The sequence below is a fragment of the Stegodyphus dumicola genome, chromosome 9 (genome assembly GCF_044657685.1).
Source record: "Stegodyphus dumicola isolate Sdum_Otavi_A_Nest chromosome 9, ASM4465768v1".
Classification (NCBI taxonomy): Eukaryota; Metazoa; Arthropoda; class Arachnida; order Araneae; family Eresidae; genus Stegodyphus; species Stegodyphus dumicola.
In genome coordinates this window covers 88,797,298-88,812,641 of record NC_140776.1, presented here as the reverse complement: position 1 = coordinate 88,812,641, position 15,344 = coordinate 88,797,298, and the positions used below count along the sequence as shown (strand labels likewise).

General features: G+C 32.4%; 1 protein-coding gene across 1 annotated transcript in view; it reads left to right on the top strand.

Moving 5' to 3' along the window:
- The first annotated feature begins 2,254 nt into the window (after positions 1-2,254).
- The window catches only part of LOC118193625 (regulator of G protein signaling 7-like), a 280,378-nt gene continuing 267,288 nt past the window's right edge, over positions 2,255-15,344 (top strand). The window contains exon 1 of the mRNA XM_085823737.1: positions 2,255-2,424. Within this exon, the coding sequence (XP_085679863.1) occupies positions 2,341-2,424 (84 nt within the window). The 5' untranslated portion in view covers positions 2,255-2,340. The remainder of the gene's footprint in view (positions 2,425-15,344) is intronic.

Here is a 15,344-nt window from a genome sequence, read left to right as displayed (position 1 = left end):
CTCTGCGACTCCAAAATTCTGTCGCCTGATTCCTTCCTAAATTGTAAAAATCTTGCTTCCCGGTGTCTGCTTTGGCTCCCTTGCTGATTACCAGAAAAGTAATTTGTTCGTATATTTACTTTGGTCGCAGTATATAAATCTATGAATAGCAGTTTCCTCAAAACGTGCTTCACGAAAACATCTCTTCTTTTAAGCAGATAGAGATCTCGTGTTTTTATATATATATATAGTTGCAATGTAGCAATATTAAAGTTATAAAAATACACTATATAAAGTTTCAATTCCTCTAGAAACATTTCTTACAACCCTACTAGACAGGTTAACGAGTTATCGCTATGTGTGAAATAATATGATGAAGACAGCTTTACAGCAAATGTTTTAAATAAAACTTTTTAGTTAATCTTAAATTTTTAACTTAAAAAACACGACTTGTGTTACAGACAAGAACCATTACTCGTGGCAATATAAATTAAACGATAACAGTCAAATAAATTTAAACGTTTATAAAGTAGTTTAAAGCTATACATTCAAATAGGTAAGCTATAAGCTGGCTCAAGTAATTTTATCGTAGAGTAAATATAAAGTATTTGCTGTGAGAAAATGCAAAGTAGAGATAATGTCTTTTAAGCGGGACTGGCAGAATTCTAATAGAATGCCAAGAGTGCCAGAAACACTCTAATTAAGATTCGAAAATATTCAGCTGAGCTAATTTGCCTTCTGAGGAGGAAAACAGAAGGAAGAAATCATAGTAAAGATCAAATCATAATAAATGTTTAATTAACATAAAGTACATTACAACTAGTTGCTCTCCTAGAACCCAGCTTTTTGCTTGTATCTATACGAGGTTTTCCTAAAGACATTTAAATTCACAATGATTTTACAAAGAACAGAGATATTCGGGTAAACAACATTTGCACTACACAGCAGTCTTTAAAATTTAATTTAGTAGCCTCCACATTGAAAAAATTATGGGACTAAGAATGAAAATCTGATTAAAGTATTAAGTCGTTTTAAAAAAGATGCATTGCGTCCTGTTTTATACAAAAGCCACTCAGCCAGTATTGGGGTTAGTGATGATGACTACCGTACCTCTGGGTTTTGATTACAGAAAATTCATGGATGTTTGTAAGGCTATAATGTCTATTCGGCAAGAGAGCTGAAAGTCTTCTTGACAGGTTGGTGGTAGCGAAAGAGGGGCGGCGGGACTGTACCTGTACCGATTGTTAGGTGCGGTGTTCCCCCACTTCTGCATGCACATGTACCTGTGGTATTTGAGCTTATACCCTCAAGTGGTTGGCCAAAGACAAGCGCAGGGATGATTCACTGAGTGCGAAAGAACACTGTACAGTCATTCGCTCACAGGACTTTTAATAAATGCGATTACATGTGACCTAAGGAGTGTAGACTGTGACTTATTCATCTTTAAGAATCTGTATAACTCCTTGCAATGTTCTTGACCACTTGTCCGCACGTCGTTTGGATTTCTGGAGGCTACTTCGTAGTAAATTCGGGACACTTCTTGTCCCCAGAAATTTCGCATGGGATTTTTTTATGTTTGTTTTAATCCCGAGTCATTATTGGACGCACACTTGAGGCTATTTTATATTCAAATAACTTTACTGAGCTCTTATTCTGATACACATTGCTGGATTTTTGACGTGCAAATGTACGATTTCGCTGAAATATTTCGATAGTTCTTCTAGCACCCAGTGCTGAATACTTAAGATTTCTTACCACTATTTCTTATTCCACTCTATCTTCGCTTTCATTATTTCAGACTTGTTTTTTTTATTCTATCTGCTTGAATGGCCTTGAAAGCATTAACTGTAGCCTTGAAATCGTTAACTGCTGATCATAATGCATGAAGATCAAAACATACGGCTATTTGTTATGAGTATTACATTTCCCCTCCCCTATTTACTTTGCTAAATTTGAGTATTACGTTTTTTTTTTTTTTTTTTTTTCCTATTTACTTTGCTAGAATGTCGAAGTAAAGCATTCAGTATCTGGAAATAGATATTTTGTTTAGCTAAAAAACGTAACGTTCGGTAATAAATGGTTTAATTGGAAATATTTTAAAAATATGATAAATTGATTATCCGAACTCATTGCGGCTCCGCTCAGTTCGGATAAACGAGTTAATGTGCTTAAAGATTATTATTAGAAGCTCTTTGAGTGGTGATTCATTAGTAGCTCCGTCGCCTCCTAGAGGGCGCAGCTTACGTACACTGCGCGGTCCTGTCAGTCGCCGCACTGCACGGCCTTCCATAGGTTCCCGACCTCCCCCATTGCGGAACAGCCCCGATATTCCCCGGAATGACGGAGCTCCACGTCCTGTGAATGGCGTACAGGAGGAAGGGTGACTCGGGTAATGGGCAAACGCCCGGTTGCGACGACAACCCCAATCACATCGTCTACAGGAAGGTGAGTCTTTTCTTTACGAACATCGCTGCTGCTCTCGGCCATCAGGTCCAGAAGTAAACGAGAGGGAGTGGGAGAGAGGAGGCGACAAATAGTTCGGTGCTCAATTTCTCTAAAAGAGGCATGATTTTTCCCACCTCCGTTAACAGCGCAGAGAGTTCCACCTACCTGAGTCCCTCTACCTGTTGACGGGTGCAGCATATTTGCTTACATTTCAGATAATGGATAACTAGTAGTGAGAACAAATGACAGATTCCCTACACTGAACAAAATACTCACTGACATTTTCAATGTGTGTGTTAAAGTTCAAAACTTAGATGAGCATAATAGGATATTTCATTAATTATCTCGAACAGAATATCAGGCATTTCCGTCATCAAAATATATGAAAATTCATTTACGAAATTGTAAGGTTATAATTCGATTTAGAACACCATTATGTGTTTTGCAACTCCTTTAAATTATTTTAAAATTTTAATTTACAAAATCAAACTATTTCGCGTTAGCTTTAAAGTATGCAGTGTAATAATACTGTATTTTTGCAGTACTAACTATTATTACAACTGCACTGAACTGCTGGTATTTAATAAAATTGGTGTAATGCAGAGTTTACAGAATTTGTTACTTTTACTTCGTGCTGAAATAATAGCGAGTAAATAAAGTTATAAACTCTGTTAAATAAAGCTAATAATAAGTTATTGTTTCTAACTTATTGGTTAAAGAAATTATGTAGCAAATGATTATAGCAGTGTAAAAACCTATGATATTGTTGTTTGTATTTGTTATTTAGCTGTAATGGAAAATATTTCAAAACTTAAAACTAAACTTTGAACTTCAACTTTCTTTGTTTTGTTTTCAAATATGACAAAAATCAAAAGCAAAGTGATTAGAACGACTATAGAATAGGGAAAAAATTGCTATTGAAAACGAATCTTTAAAAGAGGAAACGACTGATTTGAAAAAGAATATAAATTCTTAATTCTTTACGTCGATTTAATACATAATATTTATATTCTACGGCTAAACTGTACCACTAATTTCTAAAGAATAATGACAGAATGACCACCTTTTCACAAAATCTGAAGAGGATATCGGATAATTTAAGCTTATAGCTGCCCAGTATGATATGCAAGGGAGAAAAGATCTCTTTTGAGTATTTTTTCCGATTTTACATTGTTTACTGAAACAGCTATTAAGCTAGCAATGTAATTATGTTAAAAATAGTGTAAATTTTAATTTTCAGTTACCCAAGTTTTTAAAATAAGAGTTTAGTTTTCATAATTGAAAATTTATATGATTTTTTTTATCTTTTGTATCGATATATAATTATATATACAATACAAAAGATACATCGATATATTATTATATATCGATACAAAAGATAAAATAAATTTCCAGTATTCTATTATTATTTTATAGGGTGAAAGCATTGAATTCATATTACTTTTTTAATCGTTCCTTTGTGACTTATTTATTTATGTTTGTTAACGGCATTTTTACATTAAAGGTAATCATAACCTATTATATTAGGAGTTAAAAAATAAAAATAATAATTTCATTGTTAAACGTGGAAAAATATTTAAAGAAATAAAATTAAATTTAGATTTCAAGTAATGGAAAGGTTGAATTTTTGTGCGCTCTACGTCAGAGTATAAAGTCAACTACTTAACGGCCCACCAGCGGCCGAGTGGTAAAAAAATCGCTGAACACTGCTAGTTCGATCCGAGGGTCGAATCCCGCGAACAGACTGGCTGCATGGGCGTTTGCGTGGTTTTTCCCATGTGTAACAAGTGTACACGAGCCAGTTTCCCTTAGAAGTCCTCCACGAAGGCATCCCTCTCCTTAGGCAGATAGCCCCATCCCTTTGCCTTAATTAAATAAACCAAACCAAACTAACTACTTAACTCCTGAGGCAAATCTCAAAATTGTGCAGCATAAATATTTTTTCCATCACTCTTGTAATCTCGACTAATTTTTACACAAGGAAGGTATTTCATATGCTCCAGCTTCGATTCAGTTTCTTTATTTAATATCTTCTGATATTTTCTTTCAACTGAAAGAAATACTTCAAGCTAGAAGCTCGTTATGCATGATATGCAATGATATTTTGATGAAAAATGATATTTTGCGTTCAGTAAATTCTTAGTATTTTATTCATAAAAAGTAAATAAGAATTTACACGTGTCTTTAAAACTACTTGGCTATGTTGTTACATTGAATATTCATAATTAATATATTATTCTAACAACTGATTAAATTCGGATCCGCATAAATATGAAACTCTAAGAACTAGAACAGGATATTTTATACTCTGGAGTCTATAACTCTATTCCGTTGCACTTAGAAGCAGTGTAACACCCGCGTGCCTGGGTCAAGGACCCTACCCCTTGTCGAACACGTAGGTTGTTTCGAATGCTGTCATGAGTAACTAACATAAGATATAATATTTTTAAAAAATAAATTATGATCATATTTTTGAGTAATGGGAAAATAAGATATTCTAGTAGAAATAAAGTGTGCGCCGAGTTCCAATAAAGACCTGAAAATACCATCTGGAAGAGCTGAAAAATGAGAAAAGAGCTGGCTTTAAACCGAGTCCTAAAGATACATATAATACAAATGAGTCAACTGGTGCACTTAAATCATAGCATAAGTCATAAAGTACAGTACAGGTAAAGTAATTCATATTAAATAATATGAGTACTAAGTATGGCCATAAGCCGTTTACATCATAATTGTAGATCCTTATAACACAGTTGTTGATACTTGCGAGGTTAGCATAAAAATTCCGGGCAAGCCGGCAATAAAAATATTTCGGTTCTTCAATGCCTAATTCATCATGAAGGTTTTGATTTCGAACGTACCAGGGCAAGTTGCTGATCTGTCTTAGGACACAATTTTGTGCCTGCTGTAACTTTTTACTATATGATTTGCATGAATATGCCCAAACGGGGCAGGCATAACATAGTATGGGACGCAATACAGTTTTATAAATAAGTAACTTGTTATCTATTGAAAGTACACTTTTTCGAGAAATTAAGGGGTGAAGTGTAGCTTTACTAACTCGAAACATTTTTAGGATAGATGTTATGTGTGGGTACCATGAGTTTTACTGAGGATCACCCCAAGATAAAGGACTTGTCTATAACTCTACTGGACGTATGTTACTCCAGACAGGATTCAAAGGTCCCCGAAATGGCAGTTCGTTCTTATCTAAATGTGAAAAGATGGGCTCCTATTTTTAAGTGGATATTTTCAAAGAAAGAATGAATACCGTAAAATAAAAACATACATAAAATAAAACTGAAAGTCTGAGTTTTAAAAGTCGCACAAAAGGGTTTGTTAAGGTATTTTATGCTCTCGCTGAGCTCGCAGCCTGCTAGTCTGCTTTATACCCACTCCTGATAATCCCTTTCTTTTTGTCTTTTTAGCTTTATTATTAAGCATTGTTTTCTTCACACTTGCTCCAAATACAGTTCAAAAAAAAAAAAAAAAAAAAAAATCACAAATTGCATAAAAGCTACATATCAGCGTATGTTAGATTTCCTGTTGCAATGTTAAGTGTAGACATACTTATACTGTTTTCAGTCTTCTCAATTTATCATATCAGTATTCAGTTTTCTTAATAAAGTGGCTAATAAAATGTTTTTGTCTTTTTTATTATTAACTTTTAACGTGCTAACTTTTTTTTACTAAAATACCACGTTTATTTATTATTCTCACATACGCTACATAAAATTCATTCAACAGTCAAATCACAGAATATTTAGAAACAGCATACCTTTAAAATTTTCAATAGAATGATGTTAGATGTTTTCATGCATATTTTTATATTTGTTGTAATATTTCTTTAAGAACTAGCAGCTCGAGCGGCCAATCACCTAAAATAGTTATCATAAAATGAATAAGTATATAATGATTTTAATGAGTCCATCTAGTGTAATATCATAAAAGTTTTGAGTATTTCTAATTAGAGAGCTCAGGATTTTAATACTTGTTTATTTAAATCAATCACTTTTAAAAGAAGAAAATATATTCTTAAGAAATGGGTTTATTGCTTTTGAATCGCTTAGTTATTTACTCAAAAACCTTCCGGATTAAACTTGAAAATATCTTTATCTTTAATTGAATGGCAACCCGCTGGCGCGTAGAAGATAAATGTATTTTATTTGCTACGGGAACACATTGCTTTCATAGAGCCAAGTTTGTTAATTAAAACTGAGAGATGAATATTTTTACATTTTTCGAATGGAAATAGCTGAGATAAAAATATTTTATTTCGAACAGTGTTGTCACTGCTTGCTTTCAGATCGTTGAGGATTTAATCAAAAATTCATTAAGGCTTTACAAAATCATAAAACAAATTCGAAATTAAAAATTCTGGTTTCGAGGTGCTCATGTTCGCTTGGAGGATTACGTTATTCAAAATTTGACGGCTCTACGTACCGTCCTTGTTTCACAATGCGAGTAACATACATATATGCATGCAGATTCTTCATTATTTAATTTCTTTCAAAATAATACAGGTAGGGAATATTTCGTAGAAACAATTTATGAAGTGATGCGTCGTGTGTAACGCAAAATCCCATTTCGAGATAAATAGCCCATTTCGGACTAGTAATTATTTAACTTTATGGTATTGATATTTAAAAAGAAATTAAACCTGAAATTAAGTTTTCCGTTTTTCCCCTTAATTTTAATATAAGTGATTTATGACTCAAGTACCGGTGCGATCTATCCGAAAAATTTATAAAAAATATTTATATGCAAACTTTAGATTCACAGTATTTCTACTTCTAACGTCTCGGTCATAATTCAAAGTAAAATAACCTTTACGTTTAATCTTTTAACCTAAATGTGTTTCTTCATCAAAATTATTTTCTTCATTAAATCATTAAAATATTTACATAAAATAACTGTAAAGAGTTATAAAGCGAGGAATGCATGCTTACGTAGTAACAATTTATTGTACTTCTGAGAAAGAGCAATTTTAAGAGGAGGAAGATGAATATGTGCGAAAGTTTTTGTTGTATAAATGGAATAAGTATGTTTATTTTGCTAAAGCAACTTAATTAGTTTTTAATTTGATGGTTTCAGTGATTGAAGTTATATTTTTAAAAATGAGAAATTATTGTTAGGCATATTAGAAATTGTTTTTTTCGTGGTTAAAAGGGAAAAAAATAAACGTTTTTGGTAAATATTTAAAAGTTTTTCGAATAAAGTCCATCGATGTGACGTGGTGGTTTACCTCCTCCAATTAATACTCCTCTAACTAATTAAGGAAGTGTCTATCTTTGGAAAAGATGTTGTCGTATGTTACTTCTCCAGGGAAATTTGCTTATATTTATATTGCATGCTAACAAAATTAAAAATGCCCTCCGTTGTTTAATATATTGTTTTCATGGTATATAAAATAATTTAACTATAATACAATCGAGCCAACATATTTTAACACTTGATGTACCATTTTCCCCTTGTTCCATTTTTTTACCTGACGAAAGTAATTCTTACTAGCACAAATTTTGACTTAGCCCTTTTTGATAACATATTTTTATGAACTTAATTTATGGCTAAACGAAATATTCTGGGTGAGATATTTCGAATATATAACTTGTGTTTAATAATTTCTAACAGGTTTTTTTACAGATTATATTGTTTCAAATTGGCTGATCTATGAAATACGGTTTTAAAGATTACATAAAATTATAGGAGAAGTAATTATGTTCTGCATTTAAAACTTTTCCTTCGGCTTTGTATAGCATTTCGAGAATATCTAACAAATATCACGTTTTAGTTTAGCTCCCAACCGAGATAGTGTTTAGTGACTCTGACAGCCATACCGAAAAGCCCGGGTTCGAATCCTGGAAAAGGTATGAATATTTGTAATTGTATAGTGTCTGTGCGACATGGGGACACTCAAAATATGCGGCAAGCCGAAAGTCCTCACGAGAAGTTGGTGGTCGAGAAACAAGGGTGGGAAGCCCTCGGTCCCCCGTCTCCTAGGTGTGCTCTCCTTCAGAAACTGAGGGCGGGATTGAGGAAAGTCGCAATGTCACTTGCATGATGTTCAAGGTTCTTGCATACCACAGGAGCAATCTTAGATCGTTTTCACGAAACATTTCATGGGCTTGTTCTGATATCAGACAAGCAAGACGTATCATTAAAAAAAACAATGTTTCAAGTTAAATATGATATTTATATTTTCAACTATCTTTCACGACTTTTAAGAGATAAAAAATAATCCACAAAACAATAACATTGCTTAAAACTAGCGTTTATTTATTTTGCTAGTAATTATGCTTCAGGTAAGAAAATTTAACTGAACGCAACTGTTTACATTTTGCACAGACCGAATATTTAAAAAGGTGTCCTATATAATGCAGCGTTTCTTAAACTGTAGGTGACCAAAACTTTTAGCAGTTTTGATATTTCTTTGACTTATTATAATAATTTTAAAATTACCAAATATTTTTACATAATGTATCTGAAAATAGATCAAGATAAGAAAATACAGACACACACAGACACACACACACACACACAAAGGGAAAAAAAAAAAAAAAAAAAAAAAAAAAAAACATTTCGACGCATGCACGTAAAGCTGCCATTTCGTCTGTTACGTAATTAAAATTTTCACAGTGTTCTATGTCTTAAAATTAGAAATTAATGATCTAAAACTGCAATAGTATATTACAGTACAAGTGAAAAGTTTGACAGTTTCACTCACTCGTGTCGGATTTGCGCAGTACGTATTTATGGGGTCCCACAAAAAAATTGTAAATATTATGGGGTCCTGGGGGTCGCAAAAAAAATCTCAATGATAAAAGGGGGTCGCGAGTGGAAAAAGTTTAAGAAACCCTGATATAATGTATTGCTTTCTTTTATAGACTCTGAGTCATAGCTCTCGTTAAGTAAAACTGTAACCAGTCATCATACTCGAAATCCTTTTCCCTATCTGGGGAATAATTTAGTGAAAATGTTCCCCAAGATCGTCTAAAATAACTTCCAAATTATCAGAGAGAATTAAAGTGCAACAGACGAAAAGGTAACTTGTTTGAGCAAAAGGAGTTCTGCGGAATGACAACTATAATTTTTTAGATTTCGGACTATAAGGTACTTCTCCCGCCTTCTTAGCCTTCTTTCGAGGTATAATGGTCAGCACACTCAGCGCATATTCGAGATCTTATTAAATGCAGTTTCAGATCTTTTTTCTGTTTCATTTAAGCTTTCACTGAAGTTAAGGCATCTCGAAATTGTCTGATTTATGAAGATCCGTTTTCTCTGATGAAATCCCATCTGCCTGAAAATCTCTGATTTAAATAAGAGTTTCTGATTTACATAGTCTGTTTTACATTTCTGATTTACACGAAGAAGTCTCTGATTTAAATAATTTAAAGTTGCATCTTCTTGTTCATCATATTTTTATCTACAGTTTGATGAGACTCAGTTTTATATGCAATTGGGGTAAATATTGTTTTCTCTAAGTGTTCGGGTGCCGCATTCTTTTCCAAGTGCAGCATTTTCACCCAGAAAGTATTTTTTAAAGATACGCATGTTGTTTTTTACTCGCTTACTCCTATTACATAAAATCAGTAATATTTATTATCTCAGTATTACTATTCTAAATAAAATCTGTTTTCACTTCTGTTGGGAATGCCAACGTCTTTAGATCAACATTAATATTCCATTGATGGTCTTCACAGTGCATAGTTTGAACTAATGCTTAAATATTTTCATAAACGGTTTTTGTGTCTGCCACATTAATCAAGGAACAGAAAGAAGTTCATCTACATTAGAAATCAAACTGCTTTCGTTTAATGTGAAACTTTTCAATTTACTGTTTTTTTCCTGATTAAAAGTACCTTAAGTTTTATCATCAAGCCTTGACAATATTTTCTCCCAAAATTAATAAAATTATGTCTTTAAACTTCAAATAGAAACTGTGCCTCAGTGAACTTGTACAAGTAATTTTTCGATTTTAATAAAACGATTTACTTTAGTAACAATGAGGACTTTAATCAGGGATTAATTCCTAAAATTAGAAGGGCCGGAGCCCTGCGAAAGACGGTCAGGAAACAGGAAAAGAATAAATAAATAACATACCTAATAAAATAGCAGGCAAGAAATTAATATTTAAAATAACAAAATAATAAACAATTAACATTAAAATTCAGTAAATTGAAAAAACAAAAGGTAAATAAAAGTCTTATCAATTATTAAATTAATAGTGAATCGTTAAATAATGAAGTAAAATAATGGATTCGTCTTATTTGAAATTCCGAATGGAATTATAATCTCTCGAAACTAAGAAGTAGCTTAAATGGGCTTCTGCTGAATTTCGGCTTAGATATACAATCTTACTTCGAGAGATGGTAGAAGTAAAGACCATTCTTTTTTTCACCACTCCAATGAAAAATTATAGCGGTTAACGCTTCACTAATGAAAATAGAGAGAGTGATATAAATAGCAACAGTCTGTGAAGGAAATTTTAACAAAGGATGTGTAGAAATGGAAACAAAGAGAGAGAAGAGTCCAACATTTTGAGAAGAATCCAACATTTTCTGATCACGATTTTTTGCCAGTATAATTCTAGCTGTCAAGCAGAATGTAATAGGGGAAATAATGTCTCCGAACACAAAGGTTAACTAAGAAGAAAGCGACAATTTTCGTGCCCCTTATTTGGTTACATCGTTCCAAAATATCTGCGGGTGCTCTTTTCCTCGAGAAAACATTAGCTTTAGAACGAATTATTTACACGCTGTCACAAATTCATCTCACTTCCTGGAGAATAAGCCTCTGACACGTGAATGGAGCCTTTTCTTTCTTTAAAAGGCTCAATCTCCATCCAATAATTTGTTTCTTGGAAAAGAGAGCCTAGCGTACTTAAATTATAATCGATTTTTAATTTTACTTTATTATTGAAATAAATTCTTTGGATCAAAAGAGTTTGTTGCCAGAAACTATGGTTCAGATACATAAAAGAGGTGCTCTAGAGCCATCTTAAATTTAGGTCTCCGGTTTGCTCCGGCTAGAATTACAATTTATCTTAAAAGTTAAGAAATAAAGGAGCCAAGCTTCGGTAGGCTTCGGCGCAATTTAAGCACTGACTTAAGTCTTAAAACTACCATTTTCTCAAAGCAGCTTCTTCCTAAAGATGGTAGATTATACAGTATTTTTGAAACCAGTTTCGGTGTAAATGAACTATAAACTATGCAGAACGTTCATCGAATTTATAGGAAGAATGTAACTGCACAACAATGAAATTTCATCCCATTTGTTGTTACATTTCTTAATAGATTCAGATATTTATGATAATTTAGCTCTAAATTGAATAAAGCTTTTACAAAAATGTAAAACTGATTCGCTTCATTAAAATTCAGTTTGCAATTTAAAATATCAGACATTATCATTAAAATTTTATCCAGTAGTTCTAATTAACCTTTTTATTTGATTAAAGAATAATTAAATATCCGTGCATGAATACTGTAATTTTCAAATTTTCACATATGAAAGAGGTTTGATTTCATAATTTTGATTCGGATGAAAAGGTATATTTTTTTTAAAATGAACCTGAAGTGTTTATTTTCAAATACACTTCACTAAGCGTTTCCAATATTTTTCCTGTTGCTGCGGCTTCTAATGTGAAAAAAACGTCACCGCGTTGCACGCAAATATTACCATTATTAGATTTCAATGTACTGAGTACAGTGTTTTTAATGGCACATATGTTATTTAGACATGCACTGTACTGGGGTTGTATTTGTAAAGATAAATTAAAGACATAAGTTGCGTGAATTTGACAGTAGTTATAAGTAACAGCTGTGAATGACAGCTGTAAACAGAAGTATTTATTCATGACTTTGGCTGTGAATCCCATTATGTCCGAAAAATTAGAATGGCCTCACGGAAGGCATTTTGAAGATTAGAAAAGGTTTTCTGCTGCCGTCAAGTACACGGCTTTGTTTAACTAAAATAAAGAGCTTTTGACAAATACGTATAGAGATAAACACATATTTTTTCAATGAATATACATTCTGAAGTTGTCTAAATGTATTAACTTTTATTAGCTATCATTCAAGAAAGGAAATTATTAACTATTAGAGACTTAACATTATTTTTGTAAGTACAGACAATTTTTCAATACTCGCGTGCAAAGCATTTTTTCAAAACTTTGCATTGCAAATAATATTAGAATATAGTGAATTTTTCGAAGATGATTTTTGAATATAATAATTTTATTTCCTTTAAATGGAAAGGAAGTGTTGCAGCCGCGAAATATTTCTTCAGATTTTAACCTCTTAACGGTTCCAGAAATAATTTGATTAGTTCTGTCATCACATATATACATAAGTATGTCGCTTAACTCAGAACCTGTTTGCAGCAAAACTTTTATTTTTCACTAGTTCTGCGTGATGTCTATGCGTAGGTATGCATTTACGAACGTCTATGCGTAGGTATGCATTTATGAACGTCTATGCGTAAGTATGCATTTACGAACGTATCTCGCAGAAAAATAAATAATATACGTAAAGTAGAAAAATATTTATATTCTCATGTCGTAAGGTTTAACATGTAAGGTAACTTGATGAGAGTACTGCGAGTGCTCATACAAAATATACCAAACACAATGAATAATTTTATTGATACAAGTGTTTTTAGTAATTCCTCACGATAGTCCTAAGATGGTTAAAAGCAGGAAAATGTACATACATTCGAAAATCCGAAAACATACATTCGAATAGTTAAAGTAATACCTTTTGTTTGCTTAGCTGAGGGTCACCAGTTGACTAATCTCTGCTGAAAAACTCTCTGTTTGGCTTAATTTATGAAATTTTAAATTGACTAATAGTTTAAATAAACAGAAAAATATTTGCAAAGCTAGTGGTAAACTCAGTAAGGCAAAGTACACGAAGACTCTTTGCTTAACGAGAGGGAGCTTTCGAAGGAGACCTTTCTCAGAAAAATTGACTTGTATTTATTTTTTGTATAGAGAAAATCACAAAAACACCACAGCATTTCAACTAGTGATGTAATGTAACGTAATACATGGTTTTTAAGAAGTTAACAGAATAATCAAAAATGCACTTAGAAACTGAATTTGTTTCATCCTCAAATTGAATCTTATTCCTTTTTATCCCCAGACTCACTGCCTAATATGTTTTTCGACAAAGGATTGCCCTCTTCTAAGTCCTAGCAACATTCGAATCACTTTAGACAAGTTGCCTTGGAAGTTGTGATGTTCTCACTGCGGAATTTTAGATATACATAGGTGATACACTCCTGTTTGTAAAAATTGCAGTGCTAGGAAAAATCTTTAGATTTGAATGAACTTTATTCCACATACAACATGCATTGGTACAAAGAAATGATTAAATTTCTAGAGCAATATAAGTATATTAAATGCGAAAAATCAGTATTTGGTTAAGTCATCATACATTGCAATAGCAGCGAGCTCGTACTATTCGTAGCTTTGAATCGAGCAGGTTTTAAATATATACCTGATAAATAGCATTCAAAATTGTTTCTATCCGTACTGGTTGCGAAACGAGCGTCACGAGCGATTTGTTCACCTATGAAATCCCATACATGTTCAATAATTGATATATACGGTGAATGAGCAGGCCAAGAAAGAAGCGATACTTGATGTGCTGAGGACACGTCTTGATTAAATTTAGACCACAATGACAGGTGTCGTACTGTTGAAATACACCTCTGGCAATGCTCTGAATGAAAGGTGGGACTTAGTGCTCCATAATCACCTTGATGTAGCTGTTTCTGAGGAGAGTACCTTTATTCTTAGCAGACGAGACGGACAGACGATTTCGCCTGTTCTTCCCAGTGGCATCACTACTCAACGACTACACTTGACGATCGTTCAGTATGGCCCTAGATAATGAAGATAATTGTAACAATTAAATTTCGATTGTAAGGTATTTTTTAACAATCAAAAGTGAATAAGTACTAATTTTAAGCGATATTTTAAATATCATCCTTGGTTATTTTCATTATCATTCGAGGATGATAATGAAAATAACTGTCATATTTGAATTGGGCAGTGTTTTATTTGCGATTAATAATTAAATGCTACATGAAGTACACATATCTTAACTTTAATATTAAGAGAAACATATTTATTTAGTTTCCATCTCAACATATGATGTGTATATATATTTATAATTTTGTTATTTTAAAAAAAAAGTACCTTCAGACGTTAATGTGAATTAGCTATTTTATATTTTACAAACTAATTTTTTTTAAAGTACTTTTAAAAAAGCACATTTTACTAATACGCGCAGTATTGTATTCTTAATCCTGTCGTTTCGCTTGGATTTACAGCATGAACTAATTTAGGCTGTATATTCGTGAAAAGGCGTTTGATGCTGACAACGTAATTGCTCTCATTACTAAAGATTTAATATATTGATACAGTCCTAGATCGAGAGATGTTTCTATGCCAGAATATTAAGAGCTCACTGTCTGTTTCTTCTCAAACCTATAGCAAAAGCCTGTTTGATGAAGCGAGCTTTAAATGTAACTGTAGCTCCCTGAGGTGATAATTCTCTCTATTAGAAACTTATTGCAAAAGCTTGTTTGATGAAACGAGTTTTGAATGTAGCTGTAGCTCCCTGAGCTGATAATTCTCTCCATTAGAAAGAAGCTCTAGAATTTTCAAAATTACTTAAGTAAGCTAACGTGCATCAAATAATGGTACATAAAACAAGATATTATTATGCATCCCGTACGAAGTAAAAATATATTGATATTTAAAACATTTGTATCACAATATCTTTTCGTTGTGAAAGTTCAATGAGGTCTGTTCAATCGACTACAAATTTCCCTCTGTTATATTATTAAATTATTATTTTTCTTTCATTGAAAAACAGTCTTTTTAAATTAGTTTTATTTTTCATAAGTAAATATGA